Source organism: Neofelis nebulosa, chromosome 18, assembly GCF_028018385.1.
Source record: "Neofelis nebulosa isolate mNeoNeb1 chromosome 18, mNeoNeb1.pri, whole genome shotgun sequence".
Lineage (NCBI taxonomy): Eukaryota > Metazoa > Chordata > Mammalia > Carnivora > Felidae > Neofelis > Neofelis nebulosa.
Window position 1 is genome coordinate 6,546,946 of NC_080799.1, and position 26,327 is coordinate 6,573,272.

The 26,327-nt window shown below is 43.5% G+C and overlaps 1 protein-coding gene across 8 annotated transcripts; it reads left to right on the top strand.

The window, feature by feature from the left end:
• ZKSCAN5 (zinc finger with KRAB and SCAN domains 5) lies at window positions 1-26,287 on the top strand. 8 transcript variants are annotated; one of them, XM_058710461.1, is made up of 7 exons: window positions 1-76; window positions 1,745-2,261; window positions 7,380-7,518; window positions 11,893-11,975; window positions 12,255-12,390; window positions 18,479-19,093; window positions 23,252-26,287. In XM_058710461.1, exons 2-7 carry the CDS (start codon window positions 1,848-1,850, stop codon window positions 24,373-24,375), a joined length of 2,511 nt encoding a protein of 836 aa, XP_058566444.1. In that variant the 5' UTR covers window positions 1-76; window positions 1,745-1,847; the 3' UTR covers window positions 24,376-26,287. The 8 variants fall into 8 exon arrangements, with proteins under 8 accessions (XP_058566444.1, XP_058566445.1, XP_058566442.1 ...); XM_058710462.1 differs by having other exon boundaries at window positions 23-76; window positions 1,742-2,261; XM_058710459.1 differs by lacking the exon at window positions 1-76 and adding an exon at window positions 499-1,034 and having other exon boundaries at window positions 1,742-2,261.
• The last annotated feature ends 40 nt before the right edge of the window (window positions 26,288-26,327 follow it).

Genomic DNA, 26,327 nt, shown 5'->3' on the forward strand with positions numbered 1-26,327 from the left:
GGGAGTTGTAGGCTCCTGGGACTCCCGGGTCTGACGTCGGAGACAGGCCCTGTGAGCTCTCCGCGGTGGTGAAGAGGTGGGTGTGTCTGGAGACCGGGTGTGGGCAGAGGCGAGGAATCAGGTGAAGAAAACGAAGGACTTAAAATTAAAGAGAAATTAGGGTTGTGGGCTCTCAGGAAGGGACGAACCTACTTCGAAGTAGGGCGCAGGGCGTTGGGGGTGGGGGAGCGCAAGTTCCACGGCCAATCAGACATTAGCAACTGTTGTCGTAGCAACCACTCTGGACAGCTAAGGCCCGGTCCCTGGCCCAGACTCCCAAGCAAAGGGGAGGAGCCCGGGCTGTTTAAATGGCTTTAGGCACAGGTGGGGAGCAGCTGGCTCCGTTTCCTCCCCGGCTCTAGCGACGCTGAACCTGCGGTTGGGTGGGCGGGGAACGGCCCCGTCCGGGGAGGTGCCCCAACTCCCCGCCGATTGGCCCACAGCCGCTCCGGGGCGGGGCCTGGGGCGGGCAGCTCCCGCCTGCTGCGAGGCGAGGACCTCCGGGATTCCTAGAGAGGACTCGGAAGTGCTCTCGGCGGTGGGATTGATGGCTCGACCCCGTTGGACAGGGAACGCTTGGACTTGCTTACTTCCGGCGAGGAAGTGTTGCGAAGTGTAGGCTTCGGTTTTCTCTCCGTTTGTAGGAAGAAACCTATCTTCCCAACCTGCTGCGAGAGCTTGGTCTTCCAGGAGAGCTCCCTGGGACTGGTGCCTTGAGGGAAGAGAATGGGTTTTGTATCCAGAAGGGTATCCTGTATCTAACCTTGACCGGCCCGTTTTCCGTCTTTGGGGTCAGGGGCGATTCAGAGGAATACAGGTCCCAATCTGTACTTGTAACTCAGCTTCTCTTCGGAACCAATGAAGTCTCCTGTTGGTCCGTCATGCTCTTGTGGCATGAAGGACAGGACCAGTTTTGACCGTTGTAATATTTTTTGACCCGTGTTGTAAGTTTGGCTTGTAGTCAAAAGGAAAGACTGCGTCTGGACAACTTAGTAGTAAGTCTTGTCCTGTTATTTATATGAAATTTAATGCTCTTCACCATTAAAATTGTATTTGGTTAGACCTGATGTCAGAGTTTTGTTGCTCTTTACGTTTTAAAAAAATGTTTACTTGTTTATTTTGAGAGAGAGCGAGTGCATGAGCAGAGGAGGGCCAGAGAGAGAGGGAGAGAGAGAATCCCAAGCAGGCTCCACTCAGCTCGGAGCCAGTCGTCAGGCTCCATCTCACAACTGTGAGATCATGACCTGAACTGGAATCAAGATTTGACACCTAACCGCTGAGCCACCTGGGGGCCCCTCTTATTTAAACTTTTTTAACTTTGGAAATGTTCTGTATTAGTAGTAATTTTATGGGTGGAATGACAGCTATCTTGTGTATATTTTATTTTATTTAAAATTTTTTAAACGTTTATTTATTTTTGAGACAGAGAGCGTGAACAGGGGAGGGGCAGAGAGAGAGGGAGACACAGAATCTGAAACAGGCTCCAGGCTCTGAGCTGTCAGCACAGAGTCCGACGCGGGGCTTGAACTCACGGACCGTGAGATCATGACCTGAGCCGAAGTCTGACGCTTAACCGACTGAGTCACCCAGGCCCCCCATATCTTGTCTATATTTTAAAGTAAATTACTCTGTTGAGTGGTCATCTTTAGTAGAGATGATCTCTTTGTCATCTCTTTGCTAATAATGCTTTCTAATGTATCAGTAGGTTGCACACTAATGGAACTGCCCTTCAGAAGATTTTAAAGAGCAGAAACCAGATTTGATCTGTGTGACACAGCTAACCTGGAGAGACATCCCTCTGAGTTGGAATGATAATGACAGAGTCTGGGGAAGTTATAGACTTAGACCCTCCCGCTGAGACTTCACAGGAGCAAGAAGACCTTCTAATAGTGAAGGTGGAAGAAGAAGACTGTACCTGGATGCAAGAGTACAACCCTCCAGTGTTTGAGACTTTTTACCAGCGCTTCAGGCACTTCCAGTACCATGAGGCATCAGGCCCCCGGGAGGCCCTGAGCCAGCTCCGGGTGCTGTGCTGCGAGTGGCTGAGGCCCGAGCTGCACACCAAGGAGCAGATCCTGGAGCTTCTGGTGCTGGAGCAGTTCCTGACCATCCTACCGGAAGAGTTCCAGACCTGGGTGAGAGAACATCACCCGGAAAGTGGAGAAGAGGCCGTGGCTGTGGTAGAAAATATACAGAGAGAGCTAGAGGAACGCAGACAACAGGTGAGTGGAAGAGGAGACATTAGAGCAATGAGGAAGGAGAGGAAGAGAGTTAAGTTGCTGCTGAGCAGGGGTGAGATTCTTAGCGCTCTGGTGCTTCATTCATATTCTTTTGTTCTCCTGGGATTAGGTACACTGTGGAGATTTCCTGCCACTCCAGCAAAGAGAAGCAGTATCCAGTGTGTTAACCTGGAGAAGACAGTCTGCGATTTAACTTATTTTTAAAATTACTGTATTTATCTTTTGATTGACATGATACAAAATTCAAAAGGTGCATAAGTTTGTTATGAAAAGTAAGTTTCCTCCCGCCTCTCCTTCTCTGGGTGCCTAGTTCTCTTCAGAGGCAACCACTGTCACCTGATACCTGTATATCCTTACAGAGATCTACTTTCTTCTGTATGTATAAGTGGACGTGTGGATAATATGCTTTAAAAAGCCACAGATGTGGTTTAAATCACTGTGTACTTCTGCCTCTTGCTATTTGTTTATATCTTGGTTTGTTCCATGTTGGTGCAAACAGACCTGCCTCACTCCCGGAGACTGCTTATATTCCATCGTGTGGATGGATGTACCATAATCAAACTCCTGGTGAAGGCCATTTAAGTCATTCCTTTAGATTGTTTCTGAACGTAAATTTTGCTACAATGACGTCCTTTATGTTCATCCTTAACTGTAGAATAATAAATGCTTAGAAGTCAGATTGTTGGCTCAGAGACGATGTGCATTTGTAATTTTGACAGCTGTTGAGAAGTTGCCCTTCAGAGAGGTTATACCAGTTTTTATTCCCAGCTGCAGGGTGTGAGAGAAATTTTTTGCTCACAGCCTGATCACATGATGTTGCCCAACTTTTTGTCATCACCAGTCTGAAAGATGCAACATTCTACTTCTGTTAAATTTTAATATGCATTTCTCATATTATGAGTGAGTTTGACCACAGAATATGTATGTGTATATATACATATATATGTTTATTAATTTTTTAAAGTTTATTCATTTTTGAGAGAGAGAGCCCAAGCAGGGGAGGGGCAGAGAGAGAGAGGGGGGCAAAGAATCCGAAGCAGGTTCCAAGCTCTGAGCTGTCAGCACAGAGCCTGATGTGGGGCTTGAACTCGAGAGCCATGAGATCGTGACCTGAGCCAACGTCGGTCACTTAACTGACTGAACCGCCCAGGAGCCCCAACCACAGTATATATTTTAAAGGGTTACATGTGTACCCTTGTTTTTCCTTCTTGAAAATTAAGCTCTACAACAAATGTAGGGTTTGAATATGAACTTACAATGCCCAGTTCAAGAGTCACATGTTCCCCAACTGAGCCAGCCAGGTGCCCTGTGTGTGTACCCTTTTTTGTGATTTATCTGTTTACATTATTTGCCTATTTGAAAAAGTAAGCACTGTGTCTGTCATCTGAGGTGCAAGTTTATTTCTCCACCTTGTTTATCTTTGCTTATGGAGACTTTTGCAGGTTTTTTTTATTTTTATGTGCTCTGTTTATATCTTTTAATTTATGGTTTCTGGGTTTTGTGCCACACTTAGAAAGGCCTTCTTCACTACAACATCATAAGAAAATTTTCTAGTAGTCTCTTCTCAAGTCAAAAAAAATTTTTTTTGGTGCATGGTGTTTGGTATGGTTACAACTCTTTTCTCCCAGATGTCTGTCCAGTTGCCCTAGCAACTTGTAGAGAAATCCCTTTTTTCCTCACTCTAATTAAAATGCTGTCTTTATTACATACCAGATTTCTGTATGCATTTGGGTCTACTCACGGCCCTTTTTTTTTTTTTTAATGTTTATTTATTTTTGAGAGAGAGAGAGCATGAGCGTGTGTGGGCACGTGTGAACAGGAGAGAGGCAGAGAGAGAAGAATGCAGAGAATCCCAAGCAGGCTCCATGCTGTCAACGCAAAGCCCTGTGCAGGGCTTGAACCCATGAACCATGAGATCACAACCTGAGCCAAAATCAAGAGTCAGATGCTTAACCGACTGAGCCACCCAGGCGCCCCTGAATTTACTTATGTTCTTTTAATTGTTTTGTTGATCTTATTATCTGTTCAGCTATCAGTATTTTAATTACTTGAGCTCTGTAAAGGGTTTTGATATGTGGTAGGGCTACTCTTCCTTCTTCCAAATATTTTCAATATTTTCTTTTTTCCTTATAAGCTTTAGAATTACTAATGTAGTTTTCACCACTCCAAAAATCCTGTTGGGTTTTTTTTTTGTTGTTGGGGTTGCAGTAAATCCTATGTTAATTTAGGGAAAATCAATATCTTTATTTAAATTTTTTTCTTACATTTTTGTTTTACATTTATTTATTTTTGAGAGACAGAAACAGAGTGTGACCAGGGGAGGGGTAGAGAGAGAGGGAGACACAGAATCCGAAGCAGGCTCCTAGCTGTCAGCACAGAGCCCGATGTGGGGCTCGAACCCATGAACCATGAGATCATGACCTGAGCTGAAGTTGGACGTTTAACCGACTGAGCCACCCAGGCACCCCTAAAATATTTTTTTTTTTTTTTAATTTTTTTTTTCAACGTTTTTTAATTTATTTTTGGGACAGAGAGAGACAGAGCATGAACGGGGGAGGGGCAGAGAGAGAGGGAGACACAGAATCGGAAACAGGCTCCAGGCTCCGAGCCATCAGCCCAGAGCCCGACGCGGGGCTCGAACTCACGGACCGCGAGATCGTGACCTGGCTGAAGTCGGACGCTTAACCGACTGCGCCACCCAGGCGCCCCTAAAATATTTTTTTAATATTTATTTATTTTGAAAGTGAGAGAGAGAGAGGGAGCATACGTGGGAAGGGGCACAGAGAGAGAGAGGGAGACACAGAATCTGAAGCAAGCTCCAGGCTCTGCGCTGTTAGCACAGAGCCCGACGTGGGGCTCGAACCCACGAACCGTGAGACCCAAACCCGCGAATGGTGAGACCATGACCTGAGTGGAAGTCGGACACTTAACTGAAGGAGCCACCCAGGTGCCCCTAGGGAGAATCAATACCTTTATGTTGTTACCTCTTCTTGTCTTTTCTTACTCATTTAACTTGAGCCTCTACCTTCTTGTTGCTAGGGTCACACTCTCTTAAGTTTTAATTTTGTTGTTGTTGTTGTTGTTGTTGTTGTTATTGTTGTTAGAACAAAGAAACAGAATCATGAGATCTTAGGTCACAAGAGTTTGAAGCTAATTAAATTTCCATCATTCTTTTTTTTTTTTTTTTTTTTTTTTCAACATTTTTTATTTATTTTTGGGACAGAGAGAGACAGAGCATGAACGGGGGAGGGGCAGAGAGAGAGGGAGACACAGAATCGGAAACAGGCTCCAGGCTCCGAGCCATCAGCCCAGAGCCTGACGCGGGGCTCAAACTCACGGACCGCGAGATCGTCCGTGGCTGGCTGAAGTCGGACGCTTAACTGACTGCGCCACCCAGGCGCCCCAAAATTTCCATCATTCTTTAGAGCCACTGTGCTTCGGTGTAAGGTCTCAATCTCATTACTCTTTATCTCTGGGTAAAGGGTACGTTAACATTCCAGGACATTCTCAAGCTCTTCAAGTGGTTCAGCTCACTCCATGACGCGAGTGGGAAGCAGAGGGAATTGCTCCTGACTCTCAGCCAGACCCTTGGCTATACCGAATGTCCTCCAGATGGGAATGTCTGAATCTTTCTGTTGCTTCTGTCAGGACAGAAAGTAAAAGTTCATGGTGACATCTAGTTGCTTCTTTTTTAAGCCTAATTTGGGATATTAATAAAGAAACTTTGCCCTGCTTTTTTATAGTAATAAATACTCAAAAGTACACTTAAAAACAAGAAGTATTTTTTAAGTAGAAGATTTGCAGCAGATATGTGCATTTACCTCTAATTGTGATATACAGCCCATCTTTGGAAGGACACAGAAAAAAAAAATTCTTATTGGTATCAGGGATTTGAGGCCCATAGAGGGGATTTTCTTAAGGACTTCCATGGCTTGCTTTGTTTGCCTTTCTCTTTGTCTGCTGTCTGTGTCCCCAACATTGTTCCTCAACTTTATCTCCAGGAAGTCACTGTCTCTGGCAGGCCCTTTTCCCAGGCTTTAAACTTTACCCTTCTCCTTGGTTTCTGTGTCCCAGTCTCAGGGGACCTGAAGGGCTGCTTTGCTTCTTTGGTGCTGACGTGCCCTTTGACATGCTTGGCATCATCTTAACTCTTATTCTGAGCGGCTCCACAAGGACACACACACTTCCATGCAGAGTGATCTTTGCCACAACTGTTTTGCAGCCGCCTCTTAATGTAACTCCCGTACCACATTTTGCCAGTGCCAAGAGGGTTAAAATTTAAAGTGCTTTGAAACCTAAGGGAGGGGGAGAGAGGGGTGGCAATTCTGTCTCAATGCAGGATCTTATTACCTGCTAGGATGCTGCTGAGTTAGTAACTTCCAGAAAAGACGGATTGTGGAGACGGATTTTGGCAGAGGAACTGCGTGTCCCCTAGGGTCGAGCAAGAGCCCAGAACAGAAACAGGGAGTACTTACTTAGCATGCTGGACAGGAACCAGCTCTTGTCTTAGTGTTGGTCTGTCTTGAACCTGGTCTGCTAAGGAACTGAGTGTGGCTTCTTGAGCTCTATATTGACCTTGACAACTTGACTTCTCACTTCTCTCCCCTCTTCAGTAAACTTGACCTACCCTGGCCTTCTTACGGTTCCTTGACCACATCACAGACCTCTCTTCTACTTGAGAGTCTTTGCTTATGTTGTTCTCTTTGCCCAGAGCACTTCTTACTTTTCCCCTGGCAGGCTTCTTTTGCCCTGGAGCTGTTTACTTCAGTGACACTTCGTCGGACAAGCCTTCCTTGTCCACCTTCTCTAAAGTAGGTTCTCATCTGTTATGTATTAGGGCACTACTTTCTTTTCCTTTCTAACACGTAATAGTTTGCATTCATGCATTTATTTGTGCATTGATATGTTTAATGGAAGTCATCTTTGGAAAGAAACTGTATTTGTTAAGCCACTGTTGTGGCTTAAGCCATCAGTGTCTGGCTCGTTGTAAATGCACATTGTATATTTGGCAAAGGAGTGAATGGAAGAATAGTGTGAATTTACTGGATTCTTTCTTAGCCTTCTCTACAGTGTGCTGATTGGTGTGATTGTGCTTGTCAGATCGTGGTGTGTCCTGAAGTGCTTCCTCAGAAGATGATACCACCTGGAGTTGTTCAGGAGTCCCCCAGCCACCAGCTCCTGTCTGTGGACCCCCCATCCGAACAGGAGCCACAGAAGCCTCATCTTCTGGAGGAAAATGGTGAGGACCTACGATTCAGTGGAACAGATGGGGCTAGAGAGCGGGCATCCTGGTCTTATGGGTAAGCGGTATCTGTATGAGCGAGACTTTGGGCGGGTGGCCTTTCTGCATCTGGCAGCACTGTGAGGTTGGGAAGGGCTGGGGACCCAGAATTGAGTCCCTGGCATGCAGAGAGAGGTGAGCTTGCAGGACGGCTAGGATGCGGTTCTGTTTGAAAGCCGTAATGCAGATGACGACAGTTCTAAGTACAGGCACTGTCAAAAGATCTACAGAAGTCTTTTACAAAAGTGTCATACTTGTTTTACAGCAGTTTTCCAACTCTGCACACGTTTTGTTATCTCACTGCTTATGTAAGAACAGCTCTCCAGTTTCTAATTGCATCCATTCATTTCTGGCTGCTCATTCACCCACCTTGAAGTCTTCAAGCAGTTGCTTACCGTGACCTGTAGAGCGTTTGTTCTCTCCTTCTCTCTCTCCTTCCCTCCCCCACTCTCAATTTTATCAACTTGTATTAAACATGTGAAGAAAGAAAAGTGAACTGCCGAGTATCTTATTTATGGTATGTGTCCACAGGTCTATAACCCTAACCAAACCCTTGCTATGAGATATATTTTAGGATTCACAAATTTTCCGATTTAGTAAGGGAATATGACTTATATACCGTACATTACAGTACCAGCGGGATTTGAGGTGGGACTCCACAGTCATGCACATTAGTATTTCGCCAGTGAAATGTATATGTATTTACAGTAAGGGGATTAAATCAAGACTTTAAATAGCTTCACATCAGTTCTGGTCAGGTTTTTCTGTCAAATTAGTTCAGTGTCTACCTTACTGAAAGGAAGGCTTTTGGTATTTGGAGCTTTGGGATTTCAGAATTGTGGAGAAAAGTGTCATGAACCTGTATTTCCAGGTTTGGCCCCCGGCTTTCTTCTCAGCTCCCTCTAGTGGTCAGGCCTTTCACTTTACATGCTCCAGGGCCCTGACCTTTTCTGGCTTTTCTTTCACTGTGGGAGTCATGACAGAAGCAGCAGCAGCAGGAACCACTTACATTAGTGTTTACTACGTGTCCGCAAGTATTCCAACTGCTTTACCTTTGGGAACTCATTAAACCCTCTGTTTACCAGAAAAAGTAGTCTTCACCATTTACCATCTGGGGCCAATGGATCCTTTTTATTATATATACATACACATACACGCCTATATACATACGCTTACATACATACGTATATATGTCATTTTACAGATCATTTACAGAAGAACCAAAGGCTGATAAAAAATAATTTTAAGGAACTTTTAATGAGAACTAAACCTTTTTATATCAAGTACATTTTGGTAATAGAAACATAAAAAAATGAAAGAACACTGTCACACAATACTATCCCTTTAGCGAAATGAATACTGTCGCTTTAGCAAAGTGGGATGGTCCAGGGTCTTGTTGCAAAATCTTGGCCTGATGAAGTCCTTCCTGTTGAATAATTCGCTGGATGAGAATGTCATATTTCCTTTTCAAAATCTAGTGTTTATCGTTGATTCTTATGTTTGAGAAAAGTTACCTCTGATAGTATTTGTAGACTCCTTCGAAGATTTCCCCTCTGGGTTCAGTTTCGTCATTATTGTGTAGCATGTACTTCTCTGTTCTTCATATTGTCTTCTTACTTCATCTATTAAAAGTGCAATGTTATCTGCTGCATATTTTCTTCTCTTTGCTGATATGGGTGGAAAATGAAAAATTCTGAATTTTCAGTCATCCTCAGTGAGAGCTAAAAACAGGCATCAAAGTCTTATACCTTCTTGATGATGATGCAAAGCCCTGGGCAGTGAATTTAATACTTGGAGAATAGTGAAGAATGATGATTTATTTCACTATTACATCATCCTAAGTATTTCTTTTATTCTCCTCTATTTTCTCATTATTTTAGTTTTTTTGCTATCATTGGGAATAATTAATGAGTAATATTTAGTAAACATGTGGTAATTCATAGGATGATGAATTAGAAAAATGTTTTATGATACAAGGAAAATAAGATCACTCAGATCTCAAAATCTACCCTAAATGTGTAGAAGAGTCCAATGGATCCATATAGAAATTACAAGACAGAATGAAGTTTATTCTATTTTTTTTAATGTTTATTTATTTTTGGGAGAGAAAGACACAGAACATGAACAGAGGAAGGGCAGAGAGAGAGGGAGAGGCAGAATCTGAAGCAGGCTCCAGGCTCTGAGCTGTCAGCACAGAGTCCTATGTGGGGCTCGAACCCATGAACTGCAAGATCATGACTTGAGTTGAAGTCGGAAGCTTAACCAACTGAGCCACCCAGGCGCCCCAGGTTTATTCTCTTTTTTAATAATACTAAGATAAATTTTCATTTTGTTCTTTAGTAGACCTCTAAAGAAATAAGTCATGTAATTCTAGTCTTTAAAAATAGTTAAAACTGTTCAAAAAAGAAACCCCCAATCCCAAATTGTGTCTAATACACCTAGTTGGCATACCAAGGGTTAATGCTTGCACTAACCCAGTGGAATAGCTACGACTGTTATACTCATGTTAGAAATGAAACAGCTGAAGCCTAGAAAGGTGAGGTAATTCTTTCAAGGTCACAAAGCTGTTAAGTGGCAGAGCTGGGGTTCTAACCCCAGCAGTCAGCTCCAAATTTATACTTGTACCTTTCTGAGCTGGGCTGCCCTTGCCTTTCCACGAGTCCCTCCCAGGTGCAGACTCCTGTCCTCCGAAAATACTGTTCTCTTCCTTCTACTGGCAGCGTCTCATCACACCTTCTGTTCTAGGAGCTGCTTCTCTCCTCTGCCCTGTTAGCTAGACCCAGTGTCTTTTTTTTTTTGGCCAGTGTCTGCCTTCTGACAAAATTGCTATGTTTGTTTTGTGTTTGTTTTGGTTTTTGATTTTTACACACTGGATTCCTTATGCCTTTGAGAGCACCAAGGGCTGGTTTCCAGGCCCTGGGACTAAGTTGAGCTTGAGAGGGGCAAAGTCATTTGCTTAAAAGCTAAAGAAACAGAAGCTTTCATAGAAACTTCATAAAATCGGTGTAGTTGTTTGGAATGTAATTATTATAAGTATTCCAATTGTAATACTTAAAATCAAAATTGCTGTTTGAGTATAGACTACATTCATCCCTTTCTTCAAGTCTTACTTTGACTCTTTAGCCACACTTCTGGTTTCAGATGCCATCTTGGTTTCTGGCTTTCGTCTCTTAACCATTATGTCCTTTTTGTGTCATTGCCTATTACTTCCTAGTTCTTGGACAGAAGCAAGCTACATAAGCACATACATCTTTGGGACCAGGGAAACCATAGCAATGTCCAAACTGTCAGGCTGAAGGTTTATACTAGGTGAGTCTGTCCAAATCAGGGCATACATAGACAATGAGATCGTATGCACCATGAATCTTGGACAAAGAACAAGCAGAGGTGACAGCAGGGGGTCAGAAGGTCACCACCATCTAGAGATCAAATCCTCCAGGCATTGCACATGCAGTTCACTCTGCCTGGAAAGCACCCTCAACACCCTAACCATTCCCCGCCCCCCCCCCCCCCCCCCGCCCCCGCTACTTCCCAGAGTCACTTCTGTGGAAAGGCTTTCCTGATGCTCCCACCTCCCACTCTCCACTCCGTAGGTGCCCTGCCTCTGTGCTTCTATAGGAACTTGGGTGAATTTCAAGTATAACACTTTTACCCTGAGCAGGAAGTAAGTAAGGTTTATGTGTCTGCATTCCCCACTAGACAGTGAAGTTTTTGGAAGGCAAGAATTGTTTTCTGCCTATTCTTATAACACATGACTTAGTGCACACTAAATGGCTATCAATCGACCATGGTAACTTCTTGAAGGAAGAGAATGTGGGCTAAGGCCTTGCTGATGAAAGCGTGGCCCAGGAAGCAGCGCCAGCATCACCTGGCTTTGTTAAAAGCGTAGAATATGGGGGCCATTCCAGAACTTTTGAGCCATATCTGCCCTGTACCAAGACCTCCAGGTGATTTTGTTTGCACATTAAAATTTGAGAAGCCCTGGGCTCTCACTAGTGTTTCAGCTTCACGAAGATGTGGGACAGGTTATTCTTTGAGATGACCAGATTTGACCTTGGCAGAGCAGATTGAATCCCTTATAGGTGAACGGCACAGTCTGAGGTCACCAGCAGGGATTAGCCTGACCAGAGCAGGGAGTCTAGTTTTTTTGGGGGAAGGGTCAGTGTCGTTAGGTGTGGGAGGAGCCACAATGTAGAGGGTCTTGAGAGCCAAGTAGAAACATTTGGCCTTGCTGCAGCAGGGCCCCATTGTGGATTCTTGAGCAAAAGTGGAACATGCTGGCAATTGGAACTGGGCAAAGATATTCTGACACCTCTTTTTCTCCCCCCTCAGCCCTACCTGCTCTCCAAGTTCCTCCCCTTCCCCTGAAGGACAGCCAGGAGCTGACAGCCTCACTTCTCTCAGCTGGGTCCCAGGTGAGCCGGCGTCCCAGTGCCCGCAGTGAGGACCCGTGTCTGTTCTTGGACGAGGAGCTGCCCTAATCCTGACTCTTTATCAGGAGTTCTGTCTCTCACTACATACTGGGCCCATCTTGGGTTCCTACTTGAATGTCTCTTCCTGTTCCACCCCGTGTGCCCCTCTCCTCTTTGAAGCACAGTCCCTCCTCTGTTTTTTCCCTTCATGCTCCCACTTCTTCCCCTCACGCCAAATTTGCACATAGGGAATGGGAATTTAGTGGAGATCTCATGTTTCAGAAGTTGGTGAAAATTGAAGATGTGGCTGATGTGGCTGTATCCTTCATCCTGGAGGAATGGGGACATTTGGACCAGTCTCAGAAGTCACTCTATAGGGATGACAGGAAGGAGAATTATGGGAGTATTCCTTCCATGGGTAAGAATTATTTCATCTGCATGGATTAGGACATCTTCATTTTGTTACAAAGAGTATTTCTGGCACATCATATAAAAGCATGTATGTTTTAATTACTATGACTTTGTTTATTTATTTATTTTTTTCTGTGAAAGAGTAAATCAGTGTTCCTGGTTTTTTGTTTTTTGTTTTTTCTTATTCAGCTTATTCTGATTATTTCCATCTTAATTAGGGTATGATTGAAGTCTGATGATACTTAGGGGATAGTATTTAGAATCCAGCAAATGTTCTCTTTTTAGTGCTTTAAAATAAAAAAGCTCAATACTAACAGGTTTTGCGTTTTAACAGATTTGTAGTAGTCATTGTACTCTATTCCTTGACAAATTGAATAATTCTAACTGAATACTTCTCACTTGCAAAAACATCTCAGACTTTGCTGAATGGCCATTTATTAGGGTATATTTGACCCTTGAACAACATGGGGTTAGGCCCACCCCCCATGCAGTTGAAAGTCTGAATGTAACTTCTGACTCCCCCAAAACTTAACTACTCAGAGCCTGTTGCTGACCTGAAGCCTTACTGCATAGTTTATGTATCATATACCATGTTTACTTATGTGAAAGTGAGCCAGAGAAAAGAAAATGTTATTAAAATCATAAGGAAGAAGAAACACATTCAGAGTCTGTTTTTATCAAGAGGAATCCACGTATAAGTAGACCTGCACGGTTCAAACGTGTGTTGTTCAAGGCTCTTCTGTAGGTATTACAGTGACTTTTCTCCAAGGCACAGGTGGCTAGTTGTTCACTCCATCACCATTCTCAGATCACTGGTGCCCATTTCATGATGTTCACCTTGGCATCTACATTTTATGTGTCCCATCCCTGCTTGAATTTGTGTCCCAAATGAGATTTTGAACCTGTTTCTAAATGACGATCCTGGAAACTGATACTCATTTATGCTGCCTAGAGCAATTATAAAAGTCTCAGCACTGTGGCAAGCATTTTGAAACTAACGGCTTTTCTGCTTTCGAATGAATTCTTTTAGAAGAACCACTATATATCAAGCACTCTAGTAGACTTTAGATGAAAGACATATATAATGCCAAATTTCCTTTTTTTTTAAAAAAAAAAGTTTATTATTTATTTAAGTCATCTTTACACCCAGCGTGGGGCTCACACCCATGACCCTGAGATCAAGAGTCACACCATCCTCTGAGCCAGCCGGGTGCTCCATATAATGCCAAGTTTCTTTTGAAAAGCATTATACCAGTTTATGTTGTCGTAAGGGTTTTAGTTCACTTACAGGTTTTTATTTAAAAAGTAAAATTGGGGTGCCCGGGTGGCTCAGTTAGGTAGGCGTCTCCTTTCGGCTCCGGTCATGATCTCATGGTTTGTGGGTTCGAGCCCCACATCAGGCTCTCTGCTGTCCACACAGAGCCTGCTTCAGACCTTCTGTCTCCCCCCACAATCCTTCCCTGCGCCTCCCCTGCTCACATGCATGTTCTCTCTCTCTCTCAAAAATAAAAACTTTTTAAAAAATAAGCAAAATTGACTTCTGCTCTTTTAAATTTTACATTTCTTCTAATACTAGTGATATATATTTGTATTTCTTTGACTTATTTGTACTGGCCCTTTGTGGCTTTATCTGTTCACATCTTGGTGGCGGTTTTCATCTCAAGGAATTATTTATGCGGCACATATATTACATGTAATGCAAATACTTTTTCAGTCTCTTTTTAAATTAAATGCCTCACTTGTCTAATTTCAGTCTGGTAGTATCATTTTATCTTTTTCAGTTACTTTGCAGGCATTTAATGGCTTTTAGGATTTCAGAACTTGGTACAGTTATTTTTTTAAAAAATATTTTCAATGTATGTTTATTTTTGAAGGCAAGAGAGAGACAGAGCGTGAGTGGGGGGAGAGGTAAAGAGAGAGGGAGACACAGAATCTGAAGCAGGCTGTAGGCTCTGAGCTGTCCGTACAGAGCCTGACGCGGGGCTTGAATTCACGAGCCGTGAGATCATGACCTGAGCTGAAGTTGGACGCCCAACCAACTGAGCCACCCAGGCGCCCCTATGCAGTTCTTTTTTATACCATTCTCCAAGCAATTTTAAATTTGTACTTTCTGATTTTTTTAAAAATCTATTTGTTCATTACAACATATTTATAACTCTAGTATCTTCTTCTACATTAAGAACATGTTTGATGATTTCTGCCCCCTTAATAACATCTCTGAGAAGGCTGCATTAGATTATTTTCACACCAGTGTGTTCCTGATACCCTTGAGAAGGTCAAGGGTTTTTTTTGCTTAATTTTTCAACGTTTATTATTTTTGAGAGACAGAGACAGAGCATGAGCAGAGGAGGGGCAGAGAGAGAGAAAGGGAGACAAAAAATGTGAATCAGGCTCCAGGCTCTGAGCTGTCAGCACGGAGCCCAATGTGGGGCTTGAACTCATGGACTGTGAGATCATGACCTGAGCTGAAGTCGGTTGCTTAACTGACTGAGCCACCTAGGCACCCAGAGAAGGTCAAGGTTTTCAAAGTATCCATCAGATCCAGAAATGAGATTTAAAAAAATAGATGTATCTTGGAGACAGCCATTTTAAGGAGTATCAGGACATTGGGGAACAAAAGACAGTTTCTTTGTAGGTTGCAAAGGAATGTGAGAAAGCTATCATAAACTTCCGAAAACATTGTGAAGGAAATGGGAAAGAGGGCTGATCAGTGCAAGAGTACAGGCTTAGATGGATACATTAGTTTTATATGTTTTCTTTGTCAATGGCAGATTTTTTTAATGTTTATTTTTTAATGTTTATTTATTTTTGAGAGAGAGAGACACACAGAGTACAAGTGGGGGAAGGGCAGAGAGAGAGGGAGACAGAATCCGAAGTAGGCTCCAGGCTCCAAGTGATCAGTACAGAGCCCGATGTGGGGCTTGAACCCACGAACCGTGAGATCATGACCTGAGCCAAAGTTGGACGCTTAACTGACTGAGCCACCCAGGTGCCCCTTTAATGTTTATTTTTGAGAGAGAGTATACAAGTGGGGGAGGGGCAAAGAGAGAGGGGGACTGAGGATCCGAAGGGGGCTTTGCACTGACAGCAGTGAGCCCAGCAGGAGGCTCAAACTCACAAACCATGAGATCACGACCTGAGCCAAAGTTGGACATTCAGCCGACTGAGCCACCTAGGTGCCCCTCAATGGAAAAGTTTTAAGCATACTTAAATGCAACTGGAAAAGAACTAGGGAGGAGTGAGTTTGAAACATTGAGACAAGAAAGAACAGATCATTGATGAGGGCAGTCCCTGGAAAACAGGATGGCATGAGGAGGTCCAAGATCCAGAAGGAAGGCTTGGCGTTGGCCAGGGAGAGAGAGACACCTCTTCTACCAAGAGGCGATGGGAGGATGACAGAGGAAGGCTGCCAGCAAGTTTTTGATTGCGGCTGTAGGATGTTCAAGGAGCTCTGGAGTGGATAGCTTTGACTCTGAAATAGGAGACAGTCACCTGTTGAGAATGAGCAGGTGATGGAGGAAGTGGTGAAGTAGAGGTTCGTGTGCAGTGGAGAACTTTGGTTTGGAAAAGGGTGTATATGCACATACTAAAACATTCTGCAATAGTATGAATGGGTATAAGGTGAAAAGTGAGTCACCTACTCCAATCCTCAATCTTTTGGTTTCCCTCAAAGAGGCAATGACTGTTGCCAGTTTCTGGATTGTATCTCTAAACATAGTCTGTGTATATGTGAGTTTTTGCAAAAATGATAGCATACCATACACACTACTTTTTAAGTAACAGTGATATATCTTGGGGGCCACGGTGGAGAGATATTTTGATGTAGCTGAAGAGAAAAATGATCAGGGAAAGGAGCCATCCTTAGGAATGTAGAATGCCAGACAGGGCACTGGTAAGGTTGAAGAATCTGTAAAGCACCAAATCTGCCTGATTGGGTGTTTTTGTCTACACCCCACCCCCCACCATTGCATTACTTACCAGCTGGGCATAGCACTGAGCGAGGAGCACAGTTCTCTGTCAAATGCAGAAATAAATCAGGAGAATCAACAGAAAGCTTATCATGTATGTGGAGAAGAAATGGGGAAAGAGGAAAAAAGCAAATCTAAACCCATTTCTGTACCAACCCGTATAATCGCCTTCTCTGGAAAAGGGCAGTTAATAGTACCAAAGAGGTGTGTTGGGCTAGTCTGATTTGTTTTTCAAATTTGCCACTGGAAAAAGAAAGCCATGAGCTTTTTTGACTTGTTGGAAGGGAGAGAATTCTAATAATACAGTTAGCCTAAGCAGATGTGAATAAAAGAAAAAGTATTACTGGGATGATGGAGATTACCTGCCTATTTAAGTGGGCAGGAAAAAAACGTGTCAAAGGTCTGGTTTTGTGATAGAATTTGTTTTGATTATATGTTTGAATCTACTATTAATGTTTTTTTTTAGGAAGAGAATTAAGTAAAAGGAGTTATAAGAAATTAAAATCAAAATTTTCTTTATGGTATAAGAATTACAACTTCTCACTGTGTCAAAAAAGGATAGTGATAGTATCTACCTCAAAAGGTCATTGTAAGGATTAAGTGCCATAAAATTGTAAAGCACTTAAAGGCACAGTGCCTGGTCCACAGTATGCATTCAGCAAATATTAGCTCTTATTACCATCATTCTGTAATATTTGAAAACAACTTTTCTGTTTATAAAAAAAAAATCTTATTAGAAAGCTCTTAATAGGCTATGATTTCTCTCTCTCTCTCTCTCTAGCATATAAAAAAATATTCCCTGTTTTTTAATGATGGAAGATTTGTCTGTGCAAAGCATATTAAATGTCAGTGCTTCAAGTGAAGTGTAGGTTGCTGATCCAGTTGCCCAGGGACATGATTGCCATGTGTTCAGCATCTGTACTCACTAATGACTAATGGATGTTAAGCTAGCTTTTGACAGTAGTAAATTCTTCTCTGGGTATAGAAAGAATATCTTTTTTCCTTTATATTAATTCATACCAAACAGATTCTTTGGGGATTAAAAAAGCTGGAAATATCTTTCTTCTCCAGGCTATGAAGAAACAGGAAGAGGAAGGTGAATTTTGGGTTTGCTGCATAACCCAATAATCACATTTTATTAGGAATATTTATTTATTGGGGCGCCTGGGTGGCTCAGTCGGTTAAGCGTCCGACTTTGGCTTAGGTTATGATCTCATGGCTTGTGAGTTTGAGCCCTGCGTCGGGCTCTGTGGTGACAGCTCAGAGCCTGGAGCCTCCTTCTGATTCTGTGTCTCCGTCTCTCTTTCTGCCCCTCTCCCACTCACGGGCTCTCTCTCAAAAATAAACATAAAAAATGTTTATGTATGTATGTATGTATGTATGTATTTATTTATTTATTTATTCTTGAGAGAGAGAGAGACAGGGTGTGAGCAGGGGAGGAGCATAGAGAGAGGGAGACACAGAATCTGAAGCAAGCTCCAGGCTCTGAGCTGTCAGGACAGAGCCTGATGTGGGGCTCGAACTCAAGAACTGCGAGATCATGACCTGAGCCGAAGTTGGACACTCAACCAACTGAGCCACCCAGGCGCCCCTAAAAAAAATTTTTTTAAAGGAATATTTATTTATTTCTAAGTTTATTTATTTATTTATTTTAAGAGAGAGAGTGTGAGTGGGGGAGGAGCAGAGAGGGAGAAAGAGAATCCTAAGCAGGCTTTGTGCTCTCAGCATGGAACCCGACACAGGGCTCGATCTCACGACCCTGGGATCATGACCTGAGCCGAATTCAAGAATCGGATATTAACTGACTGAGCCACCCAGGCACCCCTTATTAGGAATATTTAATACTGCACAGATATGCACAAACAGGTACTGTAAATACCACACCAAGAGGATATCACCTTCATTAAATAGAATGACTGATCTCCCAGTCATCTGTTTGATGCAACTCTTCGTCCCCCAGCCTGTTTCCTCTTGAGGAATCTTCATCCCATCTCTGTGGCATAAGGCCGCCTTTACCAAGTCATGCATTGCTAGCATGTGTTGTTTTCGTGATTACCTGTATCTCTCATTTTCTTTCTTCCAGTATGGGAAATAGCTAATTTTTCCATTTTCCTTCTATCATTTCAGATTATGAGTCTAGGAATGACAACGTGGAACTCATGGTAAAGCAGATTTCTGATGATGCTGAAGCCCACTGGGTGACGTCAGCAAGCACTGAAAGAAATGTTCCCCAGAGTCAAGGGTTTGGAGAAGTTAGTGACCTTCACGGCATGGTAGAAAGGTGGCAGGTAAACCCCGCTGTGGGGAAATCAAGGCAGAACTCTTCCCAGAAAAGAGATCTTGGTGCCATCACAGATGCTAACCGTAAGCAAAATACAAGCACAAGTGGCGAGAGAGGTCACAAATGTAACGATTGTGGTAAATTTTTCCTTCAAGCCTCAAACTTCATTCAACATCGGCGAATCCACACTGGAGAAAAACCGTTTAAGTGTGGTGAATGTGGGAAAAGCTACAATCAGCGTGTGCACCTGACACAGCATCAGCGTGTCCACACTGGCGAGAAACCGTACAAGTGTCAGGTGTGTGGAAAAGCCTTCCGCGTGAGCTCGCACCTTGTCCAGCATCACAGTGTGCACAGTGGGGAGAGACCCTACGGATGTACCGAATGTGGGAAAAACTTTGGCCGGCACTCCCATCTGATTGAGCACCTGAAGCGCCACTTCAGAGAGAAATCCCAAAGATGTATGTAATCAGCACTTGGTGTTTGGAGAATAAATGCAGGCAAAAATGGTTTTCTTAGCTTAGAGCAGCAGGACAGACGGGTTGTGTACTGGGGACAGTAGCTAAGGGGCAGAGATCATAGTCCATTTTGTTACGATTTATGTTGTAACTCATTGTCCAATTAGTAGGCAAAATTCTATGTCCTCTCCACCGTCCCCACAACTTCCCTCTTCCCAGAGGTACCTGCTTTCAGCTCTCTTGCCTGTTTCTTAATTCTGTATTTGTAAAAATACGGCTGTTGCCTGACTCACCAATTTTATTTTTGTTTTTAATTTTTTAAAAACATTTATTTACTATTGAGAGAGAGACACAGAGCATGAGCATGGGAGGGACAGAGAGAAGGGAGACACAGAATCCGAAGCAGGCTCCAGGCTCTGAGCTGTCAGCACAGAGCCCGATGTGGGGCTTGAACTCACAAACCACGCGATCATGACCTGAGCCGAAGTTGGGCACTTAACCGACTGGGCCACTCAGGTGCCCCGACTCACCAATTTTAAATGTTATCTCTTTCCTTTCTGTTGTAGTAAATGAGGGTTTTGGCTCTCTTGCATGCTTCCTTCCCTCTTTCCCTTTTTCCCAATTTAGACTATTTTACTTATTTTAAAACAATAAAGTAATCCTAGGATAGGAAGTTTGGAGGAAAAAAAGCAGGAGGAAAAAAAATCACTCATAATCCCACCATCCTAACTAATATAACTGGTATTCTCTAGCATGTTTCCTTCTATTTTTTCATAAGCTTATCTTTTTTAATTTTTTTAATGTTTTTATTTATTTTTGAGAGAGAGACAGAGCACAAGTGGGGAGGGGCAGAGAGAGAGGGAGACACAGAATTTGAAGCAGGCTCCAGGCTCTGAGCTGTCAGCACAGAGCCCGACACGGGGCTTGTACTCACGAATTGTGAAATCATTACCTGAGCTGAAGTCGGACACTTAACTGACTGAGCTACCTAGACACCCCTCATAAGCTTATTTTTATGTAGGTGTACTTGTAGAGTACAGTTAAATATTAGACACACATTGTTCCGTGTGGCTCAGCCCTCGTTTGTTATTTCTTTTTTTTTTTTTTTTTTTTTTGAGAGAGAGAGAGAGAACACATGTGCATGTGCATGCATGTACCAGCACGGTAGGGAGAAAGAGAATCCTAAGCAGGCTGCGTGCTGTCAGCGCAGAGCCTGATGTAGGGCTCGATTCCATGAACTGTGAGATTATGACCCAAACTAAAGTCAAGAGTTGGACGTTTAACCAACTGAACCACCCAGGTGCCCCACCTGTTTGTTATTTCTGACAAGCTGCCGCTCTGTGGGCACATCAACACTTAATTGTTCCTCAGTTGAATTTTTTTTTTTTTCAACGTTTTTTTAAATTTATTTTTGGGACAGAGAGAGACGGAGCATGAACGGGGGAGGGGCAGAGAGAGAGGGAGACACAGAATCGGAAACAGGCTCCAGGCTCCGAGCCATCAGCCCAGAGCCTGACGCGGGGCTCGAACTCACTGACCGCGAGATCGTGACCTGGCTGAAGTCGGACGCTTAACCGACTGTGCCACCCAGGCGCCCCCCTCAGTTGAATTTTTAATTTTTTCTCTTTTGTCCTGATAACTGTACCTGTGCCTTTTTTTTTTTTTTAATTTTTTTTTAACATTTATTTATTTTTGAGACAGAGACAGAGCATGCATGGGGGAGGGGCAGAGAGAGAGGGAGACACAGAATCGGAAACAGGTTCCAGGCTCTGAGCCGTCAGCACAGAGCCCGACGCGGGGCTTGAACTCACAAACCTCGAGGTCATGACCTGAGCCGAAGTTGGCTGCTTAACCGACCGAGCCACCCAGGTGCCCCACCTGTGCCTTTTTTAAATATTTAAGATTATTTCCTTATACTAGATGCCCAGAAGTGGGATTAGTGGATGAAAGGCCAAAAACATTTTTATGGGTCTTGATAAATATTGCCAAATTGCTTTTTCAAATAGTGACCCCTATGAGAGTGTCAGTTTTACTAAATTTCTCCCAGGGTTATCAGAAAAAGAAGTTTTTTGTTTTTTTTTTTTTTTTTAACAAAAACACAAATTGAGTAAGCAAAAGAGAAGTCTTTGCTGTTTTCATTTTCATTAATTTGGTTATCAGTAAGGTTGAACAGTTTTTCCTGTTTACTTATTATTTTTTTTTTTGTTAACTATTCAAGTGACATTAAACTTACATAAGGATGAGATCACTGTCACCTATGCTGTGAACGTAAAGGCTCCTCTTAATGTTTTTCACATAACTCTTAAAACTGTCTTATAAGTATTTATTTTTAAAATCTGCCTTTGGGGTGCCTGGGTGGCTCAGTCAGTTAGGTGTCTGACTCTTGATCTCAGCTCAGGTCTTGATCTCAGGGTCGGGAGTCCAAGCCCTGCATTGGGCTCTGCGCTGGGTGTGAAACCTACCTAAAAAAAAAAAAGTAATAATAATAAATGAGTGAATGAATGAATGAAAGAATTCTGCTTCTGATGTCCCCAAGCCCGGCTACCTGTCATTCACATTAACAGTCACCACCACCTTTTCCATCATGTAGTAGAAGTTTATGAAGTTCACAATGTCTTTAAAGTTGAGTTGACCTTAGCTATCTCCTCGGCCGGTTCTATCCCTTCTGCTTGGTGGATTCCTCATTGGGGGAATCCATCCAGTAGCACTCCAGACCTGGAAAGCATTTATTTTAAAATAGTCTCCTTTCAGGGTGCGTGGGTGCCTCGGTTGAGCGTCCAACTTTAACTCAGGTCATGGTCTCATGGTTTGTGAGTTCAGCCCCACATTGGGTTTTCTGCTATCAGCATGGTGCCCACTTCGGATCCTCTGTCCCCATCTCTCTACACCTTCCCTGCTTGTGCGGTCTCTCTCTCCCTGTCAAAAATAAATATAAACACTAAAATACAATAATAGAGTCTCTTTCCTTTTGTATCTTCTCTGCAGTTGTTCTTATGACTAATTTCCTATTAACACTCCCTACCCCTGCCCCCAGCATTTTTTTTTTTTAACGTTTATTTATTTTTGAGACAGAGAGAGACAGAGCATGAACGGGGGAGGGTCAGAGAGTGGGAGACACAGAATCTGAAACAGGCTCCAGGCTCCGAGCTGTCAGCACAGAGCCCGAGGCAGGGGCTCGAAGTGGGCCGCTTAACCGACTGAGCCACCCAGGTGCCCCTCCCCCAGCATTTTTTTTTTTAAATATATATATATTTTTTAACGTTTTATTTATTTTTGAGACAGAGAGAGACAGAGCATGAACGGGGGAGGGGCAGAGAGAGAGGGAGACACAGAATCGGAAGCAGGCTCCAGGCTCTGAGCCATCAGCCCAGAGCCCGACGCGGGGCTCGAACTCACGGACTGCGAGATCGTGACCTGAGCCGAAGTCGGACGCCCAACCGACTGAGCCACCCAGGCGCCCCTCCCCCAGCATTTTTTGATCAAAAGAGGATATTTTGCGTGCTCATTCAGCCATAATTATGGAGAGCCTGTAGTGCTGGTCTCGGTTGGGGTGGGGGGAGTGGGGTCGGGCAGGAGCGGACAAGAAAGGCAGTGAGCATTCATAGGTTCAAGCTGTGGGGGAGGGGGAAACTGCAGATGTAGTGACAGCTAAGGGCGAAGAGAGTGGAGATTGATGTCTCACCTACCCTCTTGACAGTAGTTTTTCCTGACTCGCTTCTCTTTTGCCCTGGCTCCTAATCAGGTGTTCTTTCCAATTCTATATCCCCCTCATAATCCTTTGCTCCCCATTCCTCCAGTTTTTGTCTGCTTGCTCCATCCAGCTGTGTTTTGTTCTGTCTAATTCTGTCTGCCTGACCCATGTTTGCATTTCAGAACGCCTCTGTCTCCTTCCTGTATAGACAAAGTGTGGTACTCACGTTAGCGATAGCCTAGCCTCGGCCATCCTCACCACCCTGCTTAGTGAGCCCCTTCATCTCCTTCTTTTCAATGGACAAATACCAAAGGTTCTTTTCACTCCCGCTGGCTCAGGCATATACATGTATCCCCCTTTGTCACTGCCCTTCCATCGTGGTTTCACCTGATTATCCTCTTTTTCCTGGCAGCGTGTCCTTCTTCTGTAAAAGAACTGGTGCCATCTGCATTTCCTCTTTATTCTTTCAGGCAGTGACAAAAGAAGTAAGAATACAAAATTGAATGTTAAGAAGAAAATTTCAGAATTTTCAGAAGCAGACGTGGAGCTATCAGGAAGAATCCAAAGGAATGCTTCTCAAGTGCAAGATTTTGGAGAAGGCCATGAACATGCAGGCAAGTTGGATAGAAAGCAGGGAGTTCCCATGAAAGAGATACTAGGACAGCCTTCTTCAAAGAGGATAAATTTCAGCGAAGTCACATATGTGCACAAAAAATCATCCACAGGAGAGAGACCACATAAATGTAATGAATGTGGAAAAAGCTTCATTCAGAGCGCACATCTGATTCAACATCAGCGAATACACACGGGGGAGAAGCCATTTAGGTGCGACGAATGTGGGAAAAGCTACAATCAGCGTGTGCATCTGACTCAGCATCAGCGGGTCCACACTGGTGAGAAACCCTACACCTGTCATTTATGTGGGAAAGCATTTAGAGTGAGGTCTCATCTTGTTCAGCATCAGAGTGTGCACAGTGGGGAGAGACCCTTTAAGTGTAATGAGTGCGGCAAGGGCTTTGGGAGGCGGTCACACCTTGCTGGGCATCTGAGACTCCACTCTAGAGAGAAATCCCATCAGTGCCATGAATGTGGAGAAATCTTTTTTCAGTATGTTAGCCTCATTGAACATCAGGTGCTCCACATGGGTCAGACAAATGAAAAAAATGGCATTTGTGAGGAAGCATACAGTTGGAACTTGACAGTGATTGAAGATAAGAAGATTGAGTTACAAGAGCAGCCTTATAAGTGTGATATCTGTGGCAAAGCCTATAGTTATAGTTCAGACCTTATTCAGCATTACCGAACTCACACTGCAGAGAAAACCTATAAATGTGATATATGTAGAGACAACGTTGGCCAGTGTTCCCACATAAAACATCAAAAAACCTACTCCAACGTGAAATCCCATCAATGTCATGAATGTGGCAGAGCCTTCACTCTGAAGTCCCATCTTAATCAGCATCAGAGAATCCATACTGGTGAGAAACCCTTTCAGTGTAAAGAGTGCGGAATGAGTTTCGGTTGGAGTTGCAGCCTCTTTAAACATCTGAGAAGTCATGAGAGGACAAATCCCATAAATACCTTAAGTGTCTAGATGTTTCTGGTGTAGAACAGCTCCTACTCAAGTTTAGGAACGCCTTCCTAAGGGAAACCCTACTTCTATATTGAATGTAATAACAACAACTTCAAGCATTTTCTCCAGCATAACCGTCAAACCTACCGATATGTTGAAATCCTTCAGTTAGAACTTAGGGACGCTGGAGAATCCACAATAAATAGATATGTTTGCTTTCCCCATCCAGAAATGCTTTTGTTAGCAGCTTCATGCTTAAGGATCTAGACAAGAGAGCACCCATGGATAATGGTGGATGAAGGAAAGCCTTGAGATGACACTCATTCTTCTGTTGAATCTCAGAACGTTGACACTGAGAAAAGCCTCGTGAATGCAGTAGAAATAAGCTTTATTTGTAGTTTCTGCCTTGTTTGACAGCTTCTTCAGGGAAGAGCACAGTGAAGGGAAGAGAGAACTCTAAAGCATGTTAGCTGTTCTGGTACCTCAGCAACGAACCTTTTCTAGAAATGATTATCCCAGCCACTAGAATGCTCCAGCCATTGTTCTCATCTTGAGTATTAAAGCCTTTGAAAAGAAATCGACTTAAGGTATTTATATTCTGGCAAAATTGGGGTTCAGAGGCTGGATGGTATGTGTTCCTGTTGCATTATTTAGTCTCAGACTTCTCCATGAAACCTCTACCTTGTTTTTGTTTTGATTCTACTAGTGTCAGTTGGCTAGGAGTTAAGTGTGTAAATTCAGGAGAGAAACTGTGTTGGTTGGTCACATCTTGAGGAGAAGGGAGAGGGACCTTAGGGGAATAGAGAAGAGAAGACAGGCCAAACTGTGGGCTGGTTTTTATTCTGTTACCCACAAGAAAGAGGGCAGCTGTATCCAGGGAAGGAATTGGACCAAGCTGAATTAAGAATCTTGGGTGCAAGCAGTATGTGTAGCAATTCCCAGTTGCCCTGGAGATAGACCTGCAGAAGATAACAGTGTGCAGAATACATGTCAGTTTGAGTTGCAGTTGGGTTGGAAAGTAAACAGTAAGTAGGAGAAGAAAGGTACATGGTCTGGTTAGCCCTGCCTTGTGGGAAGGTCTAGGGGAAAGAAGATGACATGGGATAAGTTAATTTGAGCCTCTTTGCTAGAGACAGGAAGAGAGTGTGCCTCTGGGCACTGCTTCTCCTGACTGCTGGGCTTACAAGAAACACCCAGTAGATCCTGTTGACTGTGTATGTTGTACGCTGGTGCCCTGCCCAGATCCCCTTACCAAATTGGCCTGCCTGTCCCCCAATTACTCTGAGTTTTAGCTACTGGGTGTTCACCACTCTCCTCCTTCTCCAGACACTCTGGAGAATTGTCCTCAGATGACGGGAGCTGCCTTGCTGGAGTTATCTGCCCTCCACACCCCCTAGTCAGTGGCATTAATATGGGGTCCAAAAGGCTGATTCACTAGGTCTCAGTGGGGGATGGGAGAACCCGTGGTTCAGTTTATGCTCCAGAACCCTCCCTTTGTGGGTCAGGCCAGACTTTATCTGAGACTACATCCATGTGTGAGTATCACAGGGCCTCATTAGTAGCATTTAAGGAGTCCCCTGCAAACAGAATCACACCTGAAGGTCCAGGTGTAAGACTTAATTGAGAATGAAAACTGCAGTGAAGATTATCGTTAATGTTTATTGAGGATTTACCATGTTCTAAACATCATGTGCTTTACGTGGATCATCTTGAATCCTCATATTAATGAGGTGGTTTTACTTAGCACCCTCATTTTACAGTTGGGAAAAACTGAAGTTTCGAATAGTTCATTCAGTTGCCCAAAGTCATGCAGCCAGTATGTGGCAGAACTAGCATTTGAACCCAGCCAGACCACTTTGCCTCCAAAAGCTAAGCTCGTAAGCACTAACCTGTATTAGGGCTCACATTATTAAACATCAAACATTACAAAGTGGCGAAACTCTGTTTTTGTTACCTGTGTGAAAAACTTTTGA